Source organism: Helianthus annuus, chromosome 1, assembly GCF_002127325.2.
Source record: "Helianthus annuus cultivar XRQ/B chromosome 1, HanXRQr2.0-SUNRISE, whole genome shotgun sequence".
NCBI lineage: Eukaryota > Viridiplantae > Streptophyta > Magnoliopsida > Asterales > Asteraceae > Helianthus > Helianthus annuus.
The window spans coordinates 121,924,687-121,948,389 of NC_035433.2; the positions used below are offsets into that span (position 1 = coordinate 121,924,687).

Sequence of the window (23,703 nt, forward strand, 5' to 3'; positions counted from 1 at the left end):
CTTAGGAAATAAGCGTACGACTCTCATAGTTAACCGTTTCGCCTATTTGCGCACACGGTGCGGCTCATGAAACTAGTTTTCGTGCAATAGCCGATATGGGTCAAATTATATTACTTGAACCCCAAAATCCAGAGTATGAACTATAAACCCCTATAAAACAAGTCTCCGAACTTGTTGGGTCCAAATCATACTCCATTCTCGGTTTTCGCCTTTTCGTGCGAATTAACCATATCTAAATATCGGAATCAACCGGTTTAAGCTACGGCTAATACAAGGACCGTTAGGATTCTAAGAGGTTAATTAAAACCTTCGTTCCAGATTAGGAGCCCCAGTAAAAGCTATCGGTGACTTGATCTAAATTAAGGATTAATACTTGCAAAGGTAAATACTTTTGACTTATTTCCCCTATATGGGCTTGGGTTACGGTATATTAATACCGCTTGATTGAGCATTATATAATTCCATCGCTTAAGTGGTTAATTGATTAAATATGATCGGCTCATTTAAACAGTTTTGTTGCTTATAAGCCTTTGGGGGGTTTAATGACCGTTGTCCCGGATATCCTTGGCATCATTTTACGAAATGGCCACGACCATCGACATCCCGGTGTAGGCGTACACCCGGTATAAAGTGTCGACATTAAAATTAAAAGACGTAGCCGTTGGTTTTTGTACTACGGTTTTACGCAAACGTGGTGTGTCTATAAATCTTTAACCCGGCACGACCCGGGCTACTGAACGCATAAAAGAACATGTAAAACGTTCACAAGATCATTATGAATTTTCCCAAGTTATAAAAGAGTTTGTGCCTTGTGCATTCAAATCAATTTTGATAAACATTTTCAAATGTGTCAGTTGAATGTATTTACCAGTGTAAACTGACGTATTTTCCCCAAAAAGATTAAGTGCAGGTACCTAAACGTAATTGGCTGGTATTAGCTCCCTAGCGTCGGGATAAGCCTCGCAAGCTTGATTGCAGTATCTAATGGAACAATACTTTATCTGTATTTACGATCCACTGTGGATATTCAACTTCTGTAATACATTTTGATATTACAATCAGAGGTTGAAATTATATATTTAAATTATGCTTCCGCTGTGCATTATATAATTGTGTGGTTTGACTATATTGTTGCCAACATCGTCACGGTAATCCCCCACCGGGCCCACCGGTGAGACACGTGGAAATCGGGGTGTGACATTTCTGCGGCGGAAGCACGAGGTGTGATCATGAAAGGTTCTCATTGCATACGAAAGGTAAACATACTATATGCTCAAAATAACTTCAAACATTACATTACCAAAACATAAGTCAAGTGTTTACAACATGTGATAGCATATTGTCTTAAGAGTTACAACTTTATTTAGCGAAAATAAAACATAGCGACATCCACGAGCATAAGTAAGACCGCGCGCACATCCACCTTTAATTACCTGAAATACATGTGAGTTTTGGAAAAAAAACGTCAACATAATGTTGGTGTGAATTCATGCAGTTTTTGTATTGAACGTTTGTATACTTTGTATGAAAAACATGGTATGTATTTTGTTTCAAAACGCGTATTCATGAATGAGTCAAGTATCTCTATATGTATCAAGTGTTAATGGGTTGCAAAGCCATTAACATGTGACACGACATAGGAAGTCACCAAACCATAGGCATTTTTCTATAGTCGATTCACGACTGAGACACAAAAACACTACTTGGTTCTAGTTGTCACCAAGAGTGGGGCTGCCCTGAAACCCATTAGATCTAACCTTTTGTTCTGCGGTCTTAGTATGTACACGATTAATGGTGCTTATGGTACCCTATCCGTGACACGATTTCTCGTATCAATTCTTGGCACTAGTTTTCGCCAAGAGTACTTCTCGTTTCAGTACACAACATATCAATTTGTAAATATTGAAGTATTTGTAACATGTATTTCACCCCCAAGTTATAAAGCTAAAAACAGTTAAAAGAAAAGGGGGAGCATGAACTCACAACTTTGCGTTCCTGTGCGTCGTAAACTTCACCGGGTTTGCTTAATTAACGTCGCGACCTATATGTGTTTTCTTAACGTTAGTCACTAGACTTGCGTCGCACAAGTACAGTCACTCTCATTTGTATTCGTATTGTTGTGTTAAAAATATTTTATATTTTTAACTAAGCATCTTACTTATATTATTTCCTCACATATTAATTTAAGTATCTCGTGTTTTGCATTTTGCACCCGAATTATGTTTCTTGTATGTTGTATGTGTGTTCTTATGTTTATACTCCTCATGAGTATTTAGTGTATTTTTAAGTTTTAATACGCTAGCACGTATAACACATACTATATACACTTAGCACAAAAGTTGGTGATAAAATAATATATATTTTTCTCTCAAAAATATACATACTTATATCCATTTTTATTCTTGAAGAAATCCTTATTTCTTATCACAAAAATTTAGGGAAACCTTGGTAATACTCTTAATACATTTTTAGGGAATAAGTTTCTCAAATACTTATATTTTTCTAAGTGTAAAAATTTATAAAAAATTTTGATAGAGTTTCCCCTAAAAATGGAGGTTTCCCATGTTTTCAAAACATGTGTTTATTTTCTTTTAATTCATCAACAATCAATCTTCAACAATAATCACCGACAATATATACTAATTCCTATATTCCATGAACTTGAATATTCACAAAAATGTGTAGTAACTTACTAGCACGTTTAGTAAGTCTTGTTATCTTTAAAAATAAGTTTAATTTCTTAAAAACTTTATTTTTAAGGAATATGAAGTTTCACAACTTCTAGTCGGTTTTTACGAAAATTATTTCTTTGTTAAAACTTTTGTTACACAAGTGTCCACACACTTGTTTGTTCATAAAAACACCTCTAGTTCATGAAAGATCCGGTTTTAAAACATGGTTTCATCTTACAGTTGGTTTCCCGAAAATACCACTTGTAGATCTTTAGATCTACTAGTTTAGAACTTCATTTTACAAGAAAATTTACTTTTACACAAGTTCATGTTATTGTGTAGTAGTGTTCATCATCTAGTCCTTTTCATACTTTGACATACACTAGTTCATGTTCTATGAACGTAACCTAGCCGGGTTAGATGACGATCCGAACTACTACTAGCATTAAACAACACAAAATAATCATCACAAAACAAGTTTAACAAGTTTTACACCATTACTTTCCTTTTATCCATTAGTTCATCATTTTACAAGACTTTTAGTTGGTGATCTTTAGTGTTTATGATTTTTAGCCATTAAATCATCTATTAACCATCATAAACAAGAACAAGAAGATGTTTAGAAGCACTTACTACTAGCACAAGGCTAGGGGAGTTCAAGAGGACAAAAGAGGTGGATAAAAGCAAATGAAGAAGGTCCTTCAAGATCCGCTTGCACCGAGCTTCGTTAGTGGCCTTCTTACTCCTCAATATCACCTTGGAATGGATGGATGATGTTGGAAAATGAGGGTGGCGGTGGTGCTTGGTTGGGCCGAGAACAAGGGAGGGAGAGAGGGAAGTGAAGATGGAGTGATGGAATGGTGGTATTTATAGACCTTCCATATAGCATATTCCTGGCATATTCCTGGCATATTCCTGGCATATTCCTGGCATATTCCTGGCATATTCCTGGTATATTCCTGGCATATTCTTGGCATATTCCTGGTATATTCTTGATATATTCCTGGCATATTCCTGGCATATTCCTGGCATATTCCTGGCATATTCCTGGTATATTCCTGGGTTTGCTGCGTTGTCTGCGTTTTGCAGTGTAAGCACTGTGTCGCGTAGGAACACACGGTACGCGCTTAAACTTGAAAAATAACGTTTTTAAGCGTTTTAATTTATTTTTCAACACGAACCTGATTAAAATAAAATTTTAATCATAACAGAATATTTGTGGGATTAAATATTATCCGGGCGGCCACCAACGTTCGTTTCGCAGTTTTGTCGTAATTAGTTCTTTAGTTCAAATAAACATGTTTTCGCCATACCGAATCCTTCGAAACTTATTTCTAAGTTATGTAAGGGATATTTAGGGTATATTTGGCTTACGTCACAGTTCTGAAGTGTACGTCGCGTTAAACTGATTGCGTTTAAGCACCAGTTTGCGTATAACCTTCCAGAAAGTGATTTAAAGCTTGAAATCGGTATCGAATCAAATTGTTCGGTTGTTCGGTTAGATACTGATTCGTTAAAGTGCTTAATAAGCATTTAAAGTGTCGTTAGTGTTATTTTTAGTGACACAAAGAATTCCCGTCACTTAGGGAAATATCCTGGATGATAAAACGACATCTCTGCACAATATTTATGTTGTTAAAAGCTGAATTGTGCTGAATTTAATAAAGTTCTGCACTTAAAGTGTGTTTCGGGTGCCTTTTAGTGCGTGTTTTAGCTTTCGTAACGACCATAAATTCAACCCTTATATGTACTCTTGGGTTTTAATGTACCTTTGTCGTAGGACCTACACCTAGGCCTCAATTCTAATGTCTGACTGCTTTCTGCAGTTCCGTTGACACAGTGTGTCTTACCGGTGAGTTTACTAATATTTCTGACGCAGCGCTCTCGATTGCATGAAACAATATTTTGCAGTATACAACGTGCATGAATTCACTTGCTTAGCATCTAATCAGTCAATGTTGACATTTAAGTACATAATTGCAGTCATTAAATAATAATTAAAGTGTACGGAAGTTACCGGTTTTGTGCCAATTGTCACAAGAAGAATGTGACATGTGATGATTTACCATTCAAAAGTTACCTCTTAACTATTCAGACTTGAGGTTACCTCTTATTCATTCAAAGATTTTAAACCATTAAGAGGCTATCAAAGAGCCTCTAACTTTTATAAGTCAATAAGCCATAAGTTAAGTTGCTCCAAAATAAGTAACCCAAACACCCCCAAAGTGTGAATATCTTCTCCCCTAACCTCTTTCAAAACCAATTTCTGTACCGTCTCTTCACATCATATTCCTTCCTTCACACTTCCGTCGCCGGAGACCTTTTCACTCGCCGGAAACTTCTCATTACCGACGTTTGTATGACACTCTCTCACGATCCTAACTAACAACTGCAGCAGGTTTGTTTCATCGGTTAACTCCAATTTCAATACACACGCCCTAACTTTCTCAAATTATTCATGAAATTCCGTACAATATTCAACGGAGCTCGTGTTGATTATGTAATCACTCTCATTTGCTGAAATTCGGTGCATCTGTTGATGATTTACGCTGTATATGTGTTTATTTGTTAGACTAAATTGTATATTAGGTCAATTTTTGTATATGGTAAAGTAGAATTTCGGTTTTAATTACGCTTATAATGTTGTTTGATGCATGTGAAATCTGTGTGTTGTTTAGGTTTTCTTTTTTTTTTTTTTGCTGGATTGTTCATAGTGAAATTGTTTGGGTTTTTAGGGTTTTAGGTGAAAATTTTGAAGTTTTGATCTAAATTATAGAGATTGTGTTGAGATTGGGGATGAGATGTGAGTGATTTAGCAATCATACATTTTTTTTTAAACCTAGATGTTGTAATCTGTTTACAATTTGTTTTTTTTTTTTGTTTGTATATTGTAGAGTGCATTTTCGACTCTAATCACGCTTACATTGTTGTTTGATGCATGTTAGAGAGGTTAGAAATGATGATCATAATGTGTGTTTAGGTTTTTAGGGTTTTAGGTGAAAATTTTGAAGTTCTGACCTAAATTATACAGATTGTGTTGAGACGGATAATAAGACGTGTAGGAATGAGCTCGGTACCGGTACCAAAAGTAGCGATACTAAAAGCACTGGTACCGAAAATCCTCAAAATGGGGTGCCGGTACCGAAAATGTTCGGTACGGTACGGTACTGGTATTTGAAGGTAAAATCGGTAAAATACCGGTACCGAAATCGCTAAAAAGTGGGTACCGAATCGGTACCGAAAATAATTCGGTACGAGAAGTTCGGTATTAGTACCCAGTACCATAGTTGTCGATAGCATTTGCTATGGTCGCTATAGCAAATAGCATAGCGTATAGGTTGAAGGCTGCTACAGGGTATGTAGCCATAAATAGCGGTACTTCAGTTTTTATTTTTAATCTATTTAAATATATATAGCGATTAAATATAGCTATAAAATAGCTGGATTTTAGGAATTTGTGAAATAAATATACATGTAAAATAGCGTATATACTAGGGTATTTTGATATAATATACATATCAAAGTTTTTTAAATTTTTTTCTAGTGTATCGCTATTTATAAAATAGCGCCCGCAATTTATAGCTATTCGCCATTAACAACTATGCCCAATACTAAATGCTCATCCCTAGGGATGTGAGTGCTTCAACTACCATACATTCCATTTTAAACCTAGATGTTGTAATCTGTTTACAGTTTGGTTTTTTTTTTTTTTTTTGTATATAGTAGTAAAGTACATCTTCGGCTCTAATTATGCTTACAATGTTGTTTGATGCATGTGAAATTGGTGTGCTGTTGTTTTGGTTTTTTGCTGGATTACTGACTTGGTTTTAAAAAGCGCGAAGCGCACAAAAGCGACGAGGTCTAAAACCGAGGCGCAAAGCGCAGAGCGCAAAAGCGGTGGGCTTTTCGTACGCGAGACGCAAGGCGATTATAATTTTTTTTATATATTGTATAGGTTTCTAGGATCATTTACCTGATATTTAGACACAAATAAGCTGTAAATATGTTTTAATATTGAAATTACATACATGTACAGCCTGAGAAGCATGATTTACAACAATCTGCTGCACAAAATGGGTCATGTACATGAGGCGCGCGCCTCAGTGTGGGTTTTTCAGCAAAAAAGCGCGCCTCATATGGCGTGTTTAGGTTTTAGGTGAAAATTGGTGTGCTGTTGTTTTGTTTTTTTGCCTATCTCGAATCAGGCTAACTATCCCTTATTTTCCCTATTTTAATTAATCATATTTCTCAGTTTCTATCAGTTTGCATGTCATGTTACCAGTAGTACTAGATCAGGTTTCTTATTCTTGATCATGCCTTGCTGATGTTTAAATTACAAGTAATCGGTGTCTCACCTGGTTAAATAAATGGTGTCCGCCAGGTGTTTGTGTTTGAGACATTGGTTTATAGAATCAGTTCTTACACACCTACTGGATTTTGTGAATATTTTGTAGATTTTAATTTTGTTGCATTTGCAGTTTCCATACTGATGGCAAAGAAGAAAGATGAAATCACAGGATCAGCCGATGCATCTGTTTTAAGAAGGTCAGGTAGAGAAATACCATCAAGAAAACAAACAACGTCAAGTCCTGTAAATTCTAGAAAGTCCGAAAGATTTCAAAAGCAAGCATCACCAAATCCTTCGCCTGTTAAAAATAAACTCGAGAAAGTTGAGAAACAGATGGAGTCCAGTCCTTTGAGGAGGTCTGATAGAGGTAAGAAATCGGTTGAGATGACTGAACTACCAAACAAGTCAACAAAAGAGAAAACTGCAAACAATTCAAAGCAGAGTTCAGAAAATGTTATCGAAGATAAGAAAATTGAAAAGCAGAATTCAGATGTTGGCGGTAGGAAAAGGAAGAAATATGATGCTTATAAGGCTTTATTCAAATCTCAACGAATAAGAACTGAACCAGGTGCTTACGGTTATTTTGCCTTACGATTCATTATCATGTTATCTTTTAAGATAATCTGTTTTACAATAAATGGTAAGTAAAGTATGTACCACAACGGCACAATGTTTGACACGTTCTTAAATTATGAACATGTAGTGGTTTTGGTGTTAGTTTTTTCTTGATAGCAATCACTTAATTAGATAAAAAAAAGTGATTTGTACTTGTAAAGTTCTGAATGAATTGACTGCCAACTTTTCCTCTGTCGACTAAGTTGAAAATAAGTCACCTCAAGCTAATACTAGCAAGTGCTTTTAATAACTAAAAGTCCGTTAATTGTTTTATATTTTATGTACATTTTTCTCTTTGACTCTTTGTAAACTGATATATATGTTATTATTATTATAGTTTTAAAGTTATTTTATTTATTTTCTTGTGGCATGTTAGATGTGGATAAGGAGCTAAAACACAATGATAGCATAAGAGTTCAAGAAGCTCCTAGTAAAGATCATAACGCGCTTTTGGAGGGAAGAGTGATTGTTTCAGATCAAATAGAACATGGTGATTGTCTTCAAACAAAATCTCTAGACGGCAAGTCAGTTGAAATTGGTGATGTGGAGAAAAAAAATGCTGGTGACGTCTCACAATCTAATGGAAATATTGCAAATAGTGACAACCACTTGTCCCACACATCATCACACAGGTAATTTTTTCTATTAATCACTCTATTTTTTTGGCATTAATTAGTTTAGGTAAATTTATGAGTGCTTAACATTCTTTTGAGCTTTTGGGATATCTTAGAGCTATCCCACCATTGGTTAGCATTCTTGTATGCACTACACATGCATATGCTGTTCTTGCGGTTCCTAAACGTGTTACTGGTTCCGAAACAAATGTGCTTGTATATATTAGTTGCGCTTGGTTTTCGTGTCTCGTGTGTACGGTTGTTTTGCATGGCGAGGCCTTTGCCCCTTGCGCTTTTGACTACCTAGATCTACAATTAATTTTGGAAAGAGGTAACGTTAACATTTTATAACGCACGCATTTGATAGATTGGCTTACGTAGGGTTAATATGTAAAGAAGCAACAATAGTATTTCCATAATCAAATTAGGCATTGCTAGTATCTTTTTTAATTAAAATAGGTAACAATATTATTATTTTAGTGAAGCAAACAGTGATTAGGTTTGGGATAAGTCAAGTATGATGCTCATAGAACTCAAAATTGAAAGCAAATAATTGGTGGATTAATTACTGAAATTAGCCTGATTCAAGATAGGCAAGTCTCCAATTACAATCACTAAATTGATAAACATATCATTGATAAGAAAAAATGATATCGAGCCGGGCTATGAAGCACGGGGACGGCTTGGATCATTGAGTACCCGTCCCGGGGACGGTTTGGGGACGGAAACGCCATGGGGACACCATGGGAACGTCCCCCAAACGTTTCCAGGAAAATGGAGACGGCATCGAAACGATTCCGGAAAGTGGGGACGCCTGTTTGACGTTTCGGGGACGCTTCCTCTGATTTTCACCATAGAAGAAAGAAAATAGAAGAGAAGAAGGTAAGCTGGCCATGATATTCTTCTCCGGTGGTTTGCAGCGCTTGCTCATTGTGCTGTTCTGTTAGGTTTGGAAGATGCACTGATGATGAACGAAAGTGAAGCCCTATTTTTCTATTGGTGGGCCTTTTATGTTTTGGTCTATGGCCCACTTAAAATCCTAATAAAAAAATCTATTTGAACACTCCTTGAAAAACATGACAACATCATCGAATTGTTTTGTATAACTTTAACATCATAAACATTAAAATAAATTTCAACTTCTAAATATTTGTTTATTTTATGTATATTTTAAAAATAACATTATTTTTTATATATTGTATACATCAATATATATCTATTTGGGTCTTTGTTTAATATATTTTTATTTTTTTATAATTTTTTTTTGCCATATCTTTGCCGTACCCGTATCTTGGATTTTTAATTTTTGCCGTTCCCCGTACCCGTATCGTCCCCGTACCCCAGTCCCGTACCCGTTCCCGTGCTACATAGGAGCCGGGGGTCTCACTGGAAGCAGCCTCTCTATTCCTACGGGGTAGAGGTAAGGCTGTCTACAACTTACCCTCCTCAGACCCTACCTTAGCTTTGCTATTGGTGGGATTTACTGAGTATGATGATGATGATGATAAGAAAAAATGGAAACTACTGGTCCTATTATATGCAATCTTCTATTTTAGTTAGTGTGTTAATTTAATTAAATGAAATTTTAAATAGTTAAAACAATATATATATATATATATATATATATATATATATATATATATATATATATATATATATATATAGGTAAAGAGTAAAATACAAATGCGCTTATCGTACGATACGTACGCGATCATCCCAGCCGTTCGATGTGCAGATCTGGTGCGAATTCAATACATATCGCGTGTGAAAAAAAGGTTAGTATGGGGTAGTGTGAAAAATGGCATGGGGTGTGTAGATGGACAAAATCGCATGTGGAAGATTTGAATATCGCATGTGAAAAAATGGCATGGGGTAATGTGAAAATGGCATGGGGTGTGTAGAATCGCATGTGGAAGATTGAATATCGCATGTGAAAAAATGGCTAGCATGGGGTAATGTGAAAAATGGCATGGGGTGTGTAGAATCGCATGTGGAAAATTGAATATCGCATGTGAAAAAATGGTTAGCATGGGGTAATGTGAAAAATGGCATGGGGTGTGTAGATGGAGAAAATCGCATGTGGAAGATTGAATTCGCACAGCTCGTACAGTTCGCATGGAGGTATTAAATCGCATGGGAGATGAAGATCTGACGGCTAGGGTTATCGCGTACGTAATGTACGATAAGCCCTATTGTACATTAACCGGCCTCTATATATATATGTGTGTGTGTGTATATATATATATATATATATATAGGTAGAGGATCCGGTAAAAAGTGCTCAAAGTGTAAAAAGTGTGAGAAGTGTATTATAACACTATATATAATACTATATAACACCATATAAACAGCGTATAACAATATGTAACACCATATAATACCATATAACACTATGTAACACTATATATCATTATATAATAAATATAACACTATAGGTTGTCTGATAGCATGTCTATGATAGATGTATAGTGTTATATTTGTTATATAATGATATATAGTGTTACATAGTGTTATATGGTATTATATGGTGTTACATATTGTTATACGGTGTTTATATGGTGTTATATAGTATTATATATAGTGTTATAATACCCTTCTCACACTTCTTACACTTTGAGCACTTTTTACAGGATCTTTACCCTATATATATATATATATCAAAATCCACATGGCTGGCCACGCCAGCCGAAGCCACGCCACCCCACACCCCTTCTTTTGAAGAATTACCTTATGGACCCCACACCCGTCACGTGTCGAGCAATGCCCCCAACCCAAGCCCCCCACAACCCGCGGTCTTAGGAAAGTGGTGTGAATGGGTCAAACCCCATTAATTCCTCCATCAATCCATCTGATACATCCGGGTCAACCGTTTGTGTCTCCGACCCATTACCCATCTCTGGATTCGTATCAGATGCTTGATTTGGTTGTAGAGTCCATCTTAAAAGCATGTGATTTTGTACTTGGTTCGTATTTCATCATTTTCATTTAAATGTTATGCGGGCCTGTTCATTTGATTGTCTTTTGGCTTTTATTTTGTATTTTTATTTTTTACAAATTGGAATATGTTTTAGCATATGGCAATGTCAATGGATGCCATTAGAGTATTAACCATGCTTTAAGTATCCAATTTAGGCTTGATCTTATTGTATTTTGAGTTTGTTATATTTCTTCCATCCTACATTGATGTATATAAATCGAAGTTTCTCTTCATAGCAGAAACTAGAAACAAGAATACAACCTTAGTTGTATGATAATATCGTTTGTGTTATACCATTTGTGCAACCCACATTGATTAATTACTCTTATCCTGCAGGATTGAACATAATTCAGAGAATCAGCAGGAACATGACACTTGTCACAAGGTTCGTCAATCATTTGATTTTTTTATGATTCAAATATATCTCTAGTTAGATCATATGAGAAAAGTTTTCTATGATTAGAACGTTCACACACTCATTGGATGTTTTTTCTAATCTTGCCCTAGGTTACAGAGACACGCCAAGCAGCTGGTAACATGGAGAATGCAGAGAACAATGATGTTTCTAGCAACACGCAGAATTCCAAATTTGTAGAATTTTGGGTTCCTGTTCAGATTTCAAACGTGCAGCTTGAACAGTATTGTGCTACTCTACTTTCTAATGATACGGCTCTTCGTACAAACTCAAGAAGTGATACTCTCGGGGCTCTTAAGGACCTTTTTGTTACCATCCGAAAGGTTTGTTCTAGGTTTCTAGCTCTATCACTTCATCATTGCAGTATTTTAATCTGAAATATGCTAAAGTAGTAATTTTGGATAATACGTAAGAAAGTTTAATTTATCTTTTTTTTTTTCTATTTTTCCTCCTTGAAGTGTTGCAATCACCCTTACACGGTGGATCCGGAAGTTAACCAATTGCTTATGAAGGATAAGGACCAGAGTATGGTGGTAGATGTTGGCACAAAAGCAAGTGGCAAACTACACTTTCTTGACCACATACTACCTCAGCTCCAAAAACAACAACGCAAAGTGCTTATTCTTTTTCAGGTATCTATAAGTATAAATCAATCCTCTTGTTATTTTTAAGGTATTAAAGTCCAACTCATTTCATGAAATTTTTATAATATAGCCTACAAGTGGTGTTTCAAGCAATTCTCTTTTGATTGGGGACATATTAGCTGATTTTGTCTATAGAAGATTTGGTCAAGACTCATACGAACTTGTGGATGGGGTTCCAAACACCTCTACGAAGAAGCAAGCTGCAGTAAACATGTTCAATAAAGATATGACTAAATTTATTTTCTTACTAGAATCTCGAGCGTGCCATCAGAGCATTAAGTTATCGTCAGTGGATGCTATCATCGTATTCGACAGTGATATAAATCCCTTAAATGATTTAAAATCATTGCAAAGGTTATCTATCGATTCACAGTCGGAACACATCATGATATTCCGATTATACTCTTTATCCACCCTAGAAGAAAAAATTCTTAAACTAGCAGAGAATAATGTGGCTCTCGGTACCAGGTCACAAAATTTAAGGAGTAATTATGATGCGTTGCTCACGTGGGGGGCCTCTGACTTGTTTGACAAATTGACCAAATTTCATAGTCAGCCTGTTGCATGTATCTCATCTGAAGAATCTTTTCTGAAGGATGTAGTGGAGGAGTTTTTGTATATACTCTCTCACAAAAGTAAAAGCAAGGATACAACATCGAAATCGGTCATCACTCAAGTTCAAAATTGTGGACTTTATGGTAAAAGTAACCCGTTACATAGTGAGATAAAAACACATTTACCTGATGGAGACCAGCCTTATATATTTTGGAAAAAACTATTGGAGGGACGGTTGCCAGCGTGGAAATTTGTATCTCAATCGACCCCACGTCAAAGAAAAAGACCTAATTATTTTTTGGAGGGAAAAAGTGATATTGATGGTGGTGGTGGTGTAAAGACACGTAGGAAAACTGTAAATAATGGTACCATTGAACCTGCTCAACTGAAGACCGTAATTGAAGGGGAAACTGGAGGAGTAAATGCGGGTAAATGAGAAATATTGTCTTTTTTTAAATATATATGTTTTTTGTTTCCGTAATAGAGTGTCTTGTAGTTTAAGATTTTGATATGTTGTTGAACTTATTTCAGGGGTTTCGGCAGCAACTAATGAGTCTCAGTCATCATCTGGCGATCAGTTTTGGTCAACCACGGTCAATGATGAAACAAGTATGTATGATCTCTTGAAGCCTACTGTGTCTGAGCTTTGCGACATTCTCAAGTTTTCGGTACGTTCTTGCATATTGTGTTGAATTCGGTGATTTTAATACGTGTCGGAACTGGCTGGGTTGACCTGCAAACACTTTTGTCCATTTTCTAAAACTTGTTAGTTAATCAATGCTAGAGTACAAGTATAATTTCAATAATATTCAAATTTTAGACTGTAACGATTTGGAAGGTTATATGGTGACTTTCAACTCGTTTGACCTGTTTGTTTGTTTAACATTTTTTTAATTGACCCGTTTGAGATAAAACACATCCCAAATTGAAATTGCTACTGTTTCGATGCTTATGTAACTTGTTTAATAAAGATAAATTAGTAATAAGATTTAGTCGACTCTAAATGCAGGAGGATGTGAAGATCATAGTGGAAAAATTTCTTGAATATGTCCTTGAAAATTTTATCGTCGGCAAGGATGATACAAGTATATTACAGGCTTTCATGATATCACTGGTACTATCTTTTAACAAACTGAATGCTCCTTTTTTTACATTATTTCATAAATTTACTGACACGATTTTTTTAGTGTTGGATTGGTTCTTCTCTAGCGAAATATAAAATCGATAGGAGTGAGTCCTTTGCTCTTGCAAAGAAGCACTTTGATTTCAGCTGCAAGGAAGAACAAGCAGAAACCGTGTACAAAAAGCTGAAACAAGTCAAGGAAACATTTTTAGAGCACACACAAGTTCTTCCTGCTTTAAAAGATAGTGTTCCTGCACCAGAAAGGGTTGAAAAGAGTCAACATATGACGAATGTTGATGTATCCGATGAAAATGTTTCGAGAAAGGGTGTAGACGCATTTGAGAAGATTAATAGAGAATGGGATGAAAAGAGGGCGAGTTTAGAGAATGAATACAAAGTGGAGAAGGCGCTAATCCATGTACTTTACAGTAATCCCTCGCTAAGATCTGAAAAACTTGAAATAAAAGAGAGAGAATTTGCCAACAAGTTTAAAGAACATGATTTACAGAAAAGATTGTGGGAGGATCGCCTTAAAGAGTTAACGACAACAAGGCTGGCAACGGAGGGTCCGGTGGTGGCTGACAATAATTTTTCGTTGCATGGGTCCCAACATGAGAATCAGGTGGCGGATTCTGGAAACGCTGAGGTGGCCCCCACTTTACCTGAAAACACAATTGAAGCACAAAGTCAGGATGAACCTGTGTGTGAAGGTGCTAATGATATTGAGTCTACTGGTTCTCATACTTCTGAGAAAGAGATGGCTGATGCAGCATCAAGTGAGCAGATTGGAGCTCCAGCTCAGCAGCATGGTGATGATGACATGGACGTTGACGTGGCAGAGAAAGCTGACTCTGGTCATGATGTGGCAGAGAAAGCCGACTCTGGTCATGATGTGGCAGAGAAACCTGACTCCAGTCATGAAAATGTTAACTTAGCATCTGAAGACCCGGTTGAAGACCATAACGAGACTGGCGCAAATGATGTGGCGCCACATGTTGACTGTGGTGACGTGGAAATGCCAGCTGGAAATGACAACAAAGAAAATGATGAAGAAGGCGCTCTAGGCCCTGATGAAAACGACCATAGCAAGACTTGTGCGACTGATATGGCGCAACATGCTTACTCTGGTGACGTGGAAATGCCAGCCGGAAATGACAACAAAGAAAATGACGATAATGAAGAAAACAATCATGAAACTGGTGCGAATGATATGGCACCACATGTCGACACTGGTGACATTGAAATGCCAGCTGGAAATTGCAACAAAGAAAATGATGATTGTGGCACTGTAGACCTTGATACATCTCATGTTGTTGAAGACCATCACAAAACTATTGATGTGGCACCAGAAGTTGAATCTGTTGAGATGGCAACGCCAGCTGGCACATGCGGCATAGAGAGCCCTGAAGAGGGGGAGATTCAGCCTGACACACCAGATGCTAGTGGGGACCAGAATGAAACCAGCCCAAACAATGTGCTACCGTGTGTTGTGTCTGCTGAGGTGGCAACACCAGCTGATAATGAAGAGAATGCTGAAGATAACATTACACGACCTGATGCATTACACGCTAATGAAGACCACAATGATTCGTGTGGTTTCGATAGTGGTAATACAGTGGGTGCAGCCATACCACAGGAAAAATCACCATCTGTTCAGCCAGTTTCTTCTCCAGCTTCAGATCATCTAGAGCCAATCATTCCAGACAGTGGAGTTCCAGATAAAGACATTGATGTCGGTAATCCACAACCGCCAGGTGTCAGTCAACTCGATCAGATGATTGTAGACGATGAACTGGATATCCCGACATCTACTGGTCCAGTGTGTGCAGCCGTATCACAAGACAAAACACCCTCAGCTCAGCCGGTTTCTTCTCCAGCTTCAGATCGTGTAGAGCCAATCATTCCAGTATGTTCTTTACATTTTGTGTAGTTGAAGGTATTATTTTGTTTGTCATCTTTATCATAATTATAATTAGTTATTTTTGGTCATTTCAGGAAATCCAAAATGACCCTCTTCAACTTGAACAACAACTTCCAGACAATGGGGTTCAAGACAAAGAAATTAACGTTGGTAATCTGCAACCGTCAGGTGCCAGTCAACGTGATCAAATCATTCCAGACAATGAACCGGATATCCCGTCATCTACTGATCCAATGGTTGATCAAATCATTCCAGACAATGAACCGGATATCCCGTCATCTACTGATCCAACGGTTGCTGAAAATCTATCTGACACACTTCCACCAAGCGAGCCATTAATTGAACCCACTTGTGAAGAGCCTGTAGAAAATTCGGAAGAAAACCCTGTCCCTGCTTCTGAGCCACCTCACGAGGAACAACAGCTTCGTGTGGCCACATCCGTTGCACCCACACCACCAGTTAATGCACTAAACATATTTGATACCATTGCTAATCGAGTGAGCCCTCAAAAGCCAAACCATTCCGATCCACTTCAAGCTGAAGTAGAGCGGTTATCCACAGCGAAAGATACAATATCCAAGTGCTATCAAGAAATGGTCAGTCATTTATTTATATACTTTGATAAGTTAACTCACATTGATCATATTTTCATCATACCATCGGTTTTGTTTTCTACTTTTCGTGCAGAAACAAAGGCTGGACACTGAATGTAATAAGGAAATAGCGGAAGTTGTTGCACAAATACGTCTCAAGTATGAAGCTAAACATCAAGAAACAGATGCAGCTTACAACTCAAAAACGATGGAACTTGAGACCAATATTAATAGAGTCACCATGAACAAAATATTGGCCGAGGCTTTCAAGTCTAAGTGTCAAGATGTTACTTTTACTGGGCATTCAGGTATATTTACATGGAAAAAAAATCGTATATTGTTTTTTGTTTTCTCCATTTTAACGGAATACGATTGTTATTATTTGTAGTATCTCAGGCTGGAATAATGCAACAACTTCACAGGCTATCTGCTAGGCATTACCACAATGCGTCTTCATCGTCACCACCACAAACACCCCCGTTGCTGCCGCAGCCACCGCCACTGCCGCAATCACAACTACGACCGCAATTGCCTCTACAAATTGTCCACCAGCCCGCGGCTCTCTTCTCAAGCACGCCAAGCAGAACCCCCTCCCCTACACTAAATAGGCCACCGTCCAATACAGGCTCTTTAACCGCACCAAGTAGGCCACCACCTGCGGTTGACCAGTTGACCTCCTCAACCCCACCTACCACTACTACAAGACCACCACCTATTGTCAACCAGGTTACTCCAACCACACCTACCACTAGCAGGCCGCCACCTGGCATTAACATGAGTAACCACCTCTCAGCCTTGCATAAGAGACCACCTAGTATCGCGCAATTTGACATGTCTGCTGCAAATCTTCGGATAAGCACCGAAACCCGTCGGCAATCCCCGCATATACGGCCTCTGGTTAGCAGTGAACCCTGTGCACCAGCCCCGAATATACGGCCTAGCAGTGAACCCCGTGCACCGCCCCCAAATATACGGCCTCTGTTGGGCAGTGAACCCCGTGCTCCACCCCCACATCTGCGACCTTTGGTCAACCGGGAACCACGTGCTCCGGCCCCACATATGAGATCTCTTGCTAGCACTGAAATTCGGGCACGGGCCCCACATCTGAGATCTACGCCCTCTGTAACTCCTGACGCTGGAACTCACCGGAGGGTAATGCTTCAATGTCCAGATGTCACAAGTGGCCCATCTCAGTCCCCTGTTATGCCACTTTCAACGTCCTCACCACAAACGGCGCCTGTTGAACCTTTGGTACAAACACAGCCATCTGATAACTTGAATGGGCTTGCGGACAGTGCTCCTCCTCCTCGCTGGGTTAACGTTAACGTTACGGCACCTCAACGTGATCTAAGATCACAGAATGGCATACTGGACGTAAGCGATTACGTTCGAGAGGGTACTGCACCCTCCTCTTCTGCCCATGATCTGGTTTGTTTGTCCGATGATGACTAACTAGTTGGTTAACATATGATGTTTATATAGATATATTTAATTAAAGAATTTACACGCAGTCTTAAACTAGCTATGGGCAATTGTAGAGGTCGGTCTAGAATGTTGTATTTTGGAAGTGGAGCTGCACCACTTGTTTTGTAGAGATGCAAGAGTAGGCATTTATCTACCCTACCTAAGATGTTTATACTTATTATTAGTCCGGTTCAGTATTAGTTTATTGATTTTGAGACGATTATGGAAGAGATAATCACGAAAATGACTTTTAAGCTTTTTGTATGATTCTATGTGCATGAGATACGTGAACTCAACTCGTGTTTCTACTTTATATTCGTGTTTATTGGGTACTCGCTTCACGGCCTTGTTTCTGCATCAACTTTATAGTCTTGTTAGTGTATAATCTGAGGGAGAGGATTAAATAGGAAGTTTAGTTTGGCTAGGGAGAATCATGTGACAAAATTTAAAAAAAAAGAATGGTATTTTTGTCAATTTTATCCAATCTTCTTCCTTCTTCTCTCCCTAGAACTTCAATACCCACCATTTTCAAAACCCACAATCTTCAACTTTTTCTTCACTTTTTATCTCAATAATCATTACATTATAATGCGATTTTCGTCACCAATCAATGATTCAAACACCAATCAACGTGTTCTTCAACTTTTTTTTTGAAAAAACCCAGTTTAATTTCATATAATATCTCGTTTTTTTCCTGTGATTTTAAAGCGAATCACTTGATTCTATCGATTCGATTGCTGATAAGTGTTTCTAGCATTGAAATTTCGTCAATTGTTGAAGAAATCGGCTTCGATCTATGTAAGAAAATTTTGAATTGCATTTTTACGATCTGGGTTTTTGAATTGAGTTATTGCGTTTTACAAAGGAATGAAAAAACACTTTTTTTTTTTGTATTTTCAATTCATTGCGTTTTAGAAACAACACATTTTCTTGTGTTTTAGGTAAAACACATTTTATGTGTTTTTAGTCCATTGCGTTTTAGAAAAAATACATTTATTTATGTTTTCTGGCTATTGCGTTTTATAAATAAGACATTTCTTTGGTATACTGGCCATTGCGTTTTAGAAATAAGACATTTTCTTTGTGTTTTCTGGCCATTGCATTTTAGAAATATGACATTTCTTTATGTTTTTAGGCCATTGCGTTTTACAAAAAAAAAAAAAAAAAGCATTTCTTTGTGTTTTTCAGTCATTGTGTTTTAGAAATAACACATTTCTTTTGTGTTTTTTGTCTATTGCGTTTTAGAAACAAGACATTTCTTTATGTTTTTTGTCAATTGCGTTTTAGAAAAAAAAAAATCATTTTTATGTTTTTTGTCTATTGCGTTTTACGCATCTAGGTTTTCGATTTTTTTTTCAAAACTATAGCAATAGTATACTCGTTTTAAAGATTAAAAAATGTTCGTTTTTTGTGCAATTTTTATAAAAAAATAATTTCGTATGAAAGACTTATTAACATTTAAAAACAGGGAGAATTGAAGGAGAGAGAAACTATTGCTTTGGATTGACTAGAATACCCCTACACAAACTTACGCGCCTCCTTTTTTATCAGTTATACTCATTTAATCTATGCCCTTGATTAATCAATTGATGGTCAAGATTACTTTCTAGCGTTCCTAGCCAAAATAAACTTCCTATTACTTCACCATCACGTGAAACCGCCATCACTTCAAGATGAAAAGGGCTGTGATGGTGTTCTGGTTGACCCGCCAAACCTAAGGGTCCATCACGAATCCCGCCCCCCCCCCCCCTCTCCTCCTAGTGTATTATATCTAAATTTACCTAGTGTATACACAACTGTATCAACTTTATATTCACAATCCAAAAAATATGTAAATAGGTAAATTACACTTTTAGTCCTTTATATTTGTAGCGGATTGCAATGGATAACTTTTAACTTCAATAATTATAGTCACAATCATTTATTTGGAAAACGCATTACACCTTTCGTTCTTCAGCACTAACCAAGTTAAAATTTTCAGTTATGTCTATCCACTTAAGGGTATTCTGGTCATTTCATATTTTTATGTAAAATGTTCATTAATAAATAAACATCATCTTCCCCAATTCCCAAACCCTAGAATCCCTCGTCTTCATCTCTCTCCAACCAACATCTACCATCACCACCACTCCCACACTGCCGCCACTCATTATCGCCGGACGCCACCATTAACAACAACCGTCACCACCACATCTCTGAAAATATTACAGGAATGAAGAAACTGAGGAATTGGATGTTCTATTCTTGTCGGGGTTTCCACTCTTATTACTGGAATGAAGCATCTAGGAGAAAGATACAATGACAAAAACACCCACAGGTTAACGTGGGCTTTGATCGTGTGGGTATTGTTAGGTGCTCTCACCTTTATATACTTAGAATATAATAAAAGGCTTTGGCAGGAGACGGTTACACGAAGCAGTTAGGTTTCGGGTAATTCGAAAGATGAGGATGCTGATCTTTTAAGTTCAAACGGGAATCATGGCGAAAAAGAATCAGTTATGTCGGATAGAATGGAAATTCAGTTGGAACCAACGTCGGGTGGGAGGTAACCAATCACACATTTTTTTCCTTTTTTTTAAATAGTTTACCTGAACCCCATTAGGTAAACCGTCGCCAACGTTTTTGAGCATTAGGTAACTTATTTAGGTGAATTGATATGGCAATATGTGATTGGGTGAATTAGGAGTTTACCTATTTGGAATAGGTAACCACTCCCTTCACCCTTAGTTGGAGAGATATGAAGAGGAGAGATTCAAAGGTTGGGGAACTGGGGAAGATGGTGTTTATTTATTAATGAACATTTTAAATAAAAATATAAAATGACCAGAATAACCTTAAGTGGATAGACATAATTAAAAATTTTAACTTGGTTAGTGCTAAAGAACGAAAGGTGTAATGCGTTTTCCAAATAAAGGATTGTGACTATAATTATTGAAGTTAAAGGCTATCTATTGCAACCCGCTACAAACATAAAGGATGAAAAGTGTAATTTACCCTATGTAAATTTACTTTTTGTATGGATAGACGGCCCACAATGCTAAAATCATTAATATTTGAGTTAACTACACAAATGGGTCATGTGGTTTATACATATTTTCGTCTTTGATCGTGTGGGTATTGTTAGGTGCTCTCACCTTTATATACTTAGAAAGATACAATGACAAAAACACCCACAGGTTAACGTGGGCTTTGATCGTGTGGGTATTGTTAGGTGCTCTCACCTTTATATACTTAGAATATAATAAAAGGCTTTGGCAGGAGACGGTTACACGAAGCAGTTAGGTTTCGGGTAATTCGAAAGATGAGGATGCTGATCTTTTAAGTTCAAACGGGAATCATGGCGAAAAAGAATCAGTTATGTCGGATAGAATGGAAATTCAGTTGGAACCAACGTCGGGTGGGAGGTAACCAATCACACATTTTTTTCCTTTTTTTTAAATAGTTTACCTGAACCCCATTAGGTAAACCGTCGCCAACGTTTTTGAGCATTAGGTAACTTATTTAGGTGAATTGATATGGCAATATGTGATTGGGTGAATTAGGAGTTTACTAACCACTCCCTTCACCCTTAGTTGGAGAGATATGAAGAGGAGAGATTCAAAGGTTGGGGAACTGGGGAAGATGGTGTTTATTTATTAATGAACATTTTAAATAAAAATATAAAATGACCAGAATAACCTTAAGTGGATAGACATAATTAAAAATTTTAACTTGGTTAGTGCTAAAGAACGAAAGGTGTAATGCGTTTTCCAAATAAAGGATTGTGACTATAATTATTGAAGTTAAAGGCTATCTATTGCAACCCGCTACAAACATAAAGGATGAAAAGTGTAATTTACCCTATGTAAATTTACTTTTTGTATGGATAGACGGCCCACAATGCTAAAATCATTAATATTTGAGTTAACTACACAAATGGGTCATGTGGTTTATACATATTTTCGTCTTTGGGTACTAACTTTATTTTTTAACAGGTTTAGGTTTTATGGTTTCAATTTTGTAACATCTTGCGGTACTAACACCAAAATTAGTTAATTAATGACTAAAATACCCTTGCATTTTTTAAGTTTATCAATGTAACACATTTGGGTACTAACACTTAATTTTATTTAAGTTTAAATCAATTTTACAAAATCTATTTATTTTTTTTATTTTCATCTTTTTATTATATCTCTTAATTAACATAAAAACTATTTTTTTTATTTTCAAATTTTTATTTAATTTTTTATTTAACATAAAATCTACTTGTTACCCAGTATTTTATTAAATAGAATTTTTAAATAAAATCTACTAGCAATATAGTTTATGTAAATTAAATTTCTTACTCGTTTAAAATAATGTAAACCTTACTCGTTTTCAATTTTGGATAGATATGACTGATAATAATAAATATCTTTCATGTAAAAAATTTACCCTTTTTTAACTCGTTTTTTTGTTCATTTACATTTTACTATTTTAGAAAGATATTTAATTTAAAATGTAAATGAACAAAAAAACAAGTTAAAAAAAGTGTTAATTTTTTTTACATGAAAGATATTTATTATTATCAGTCATATCTATCCATAATTGAAAACGGGTAAGGTTTACATTATTTAAAACGAGTAAGAAATTTAATTTACATAAAACTATATAGATAGTAGATTTTATTTAAAAAAATACTAGTGTAACAAGTAGATTTTATGTTAAATAAGAAATTTAATAAAAATATGAAAATAAAAGAAAATAAATAGATTTTATGTTAATTAAGAGATATAATAAAAAGATGAAAATAAAATAAAAATAAATAGATTTTGTAAAATTGATTTAAACTTAAATAAAATTAGGTGTTAGTACCCAAATGTGTTACATTGATAAACTTAAAAAAATGCAAGGGTATTTTAGTCATTAATTAACTAATTTTGGTGTTAGTACCCAAAGGTATTACAAAATTGAAACCATAAAACCTAAACCTGTTAAAAAATAAAGTTAGTACCCAAAGGCGAAACTAGGTATAAACCACATGACTCATTTGTGTAAATAACTCTTAATATTTAACATATCTCTTTTTTTTTTTTACCATTTTTTACATTTATTTTTCATCACCAGTTTTGCTTGTAATAAATCAAGTTATTTATAAAAATATGAGAGGAAATTACAAAAATCGTCCTTTATGTTCGCACCAAATTGCAAACTATGTCCTTTATCTTCAAAAACATGCAAAAAACGTACTCGATGTTTGCAAAACCTTGCACGTTATGTCCTTTAACCCTAACTAAGTTAATTTTAATGGTTAAATTTGACCAAGTGGACCCCATGTAAGGGCAAATTAGTCTTTTTATCCAATTTTTAAAGAAATTTAATAAATATGTTTATTTTTAAAAAACAAATAAAACCCAACCATCCCACCAAACCCTCTCTCTTAAAAAATACACTCATGCTCTCTCTCTCTCTCAGTCGCCACCACTACAAGCACCACTATCACCACCACCCAGCCGCCACCACTACAAGCACCACCACCACCCATTACAAACCATCGATGATAGACTTTATAGAGAACAATTATTTTCGAACATTACAACAACACAACGACAATTTAACAAATTGTATACATTGACTGAAAAGGCAACTAATACATTTCAAGCAATACCATGACCACAAAAAATCTAGGATATCTGCCACAAACCAACCATCAACACACATTCATTGCATACTATATCATCTAGAAAAGCCCCAAAATTTAAACAAAAAATATCTCTAAAAAAGTAAAATGCTAAAAACCATTG

At 36.2% G+C, this 23,703-nt stretch overlaps 1 protein-coding gene across 1 annotated transcript; it reads left to right on the plus strand.

The window, feature by feature from the left end:
• Positions 1–4,887: 4,887 nt before the first annotated feature.
• Positions 4,888–18,254, plus strand: LOC110875432 (helicase protein MOM1). Its single transcript, XM_022123634.1, has 13 exons — positions 4,888–5,070; positions 7,151–7,588; positions 8,012–8,267; positions 11,563–11,611; positions 11,734–11,964; positions 12,100–12,273; positions 12,356–13,268; positions 13,372–13,508; positions 13,850–13,954; positions 14,028–15,869; positions 15,959–16,480; positions 16,572–16,785; positions 16,866–18,254. The coding sequence occupies exons 2-13, from the start codon at positions 7,162–7,164 to the stop codon at positions 17,927–17,929; spliced, it is 5,934 nt and encodes a 1,977-aa protein (XP_021979326.1). The 5' UTR covers positions 4,888–5,070; positions 7,151–7,161; the 3' UTR covers positions 17,930–18,254.
• Positions 18,255–23,703: the final 5,449 nt, after the last annotated feature.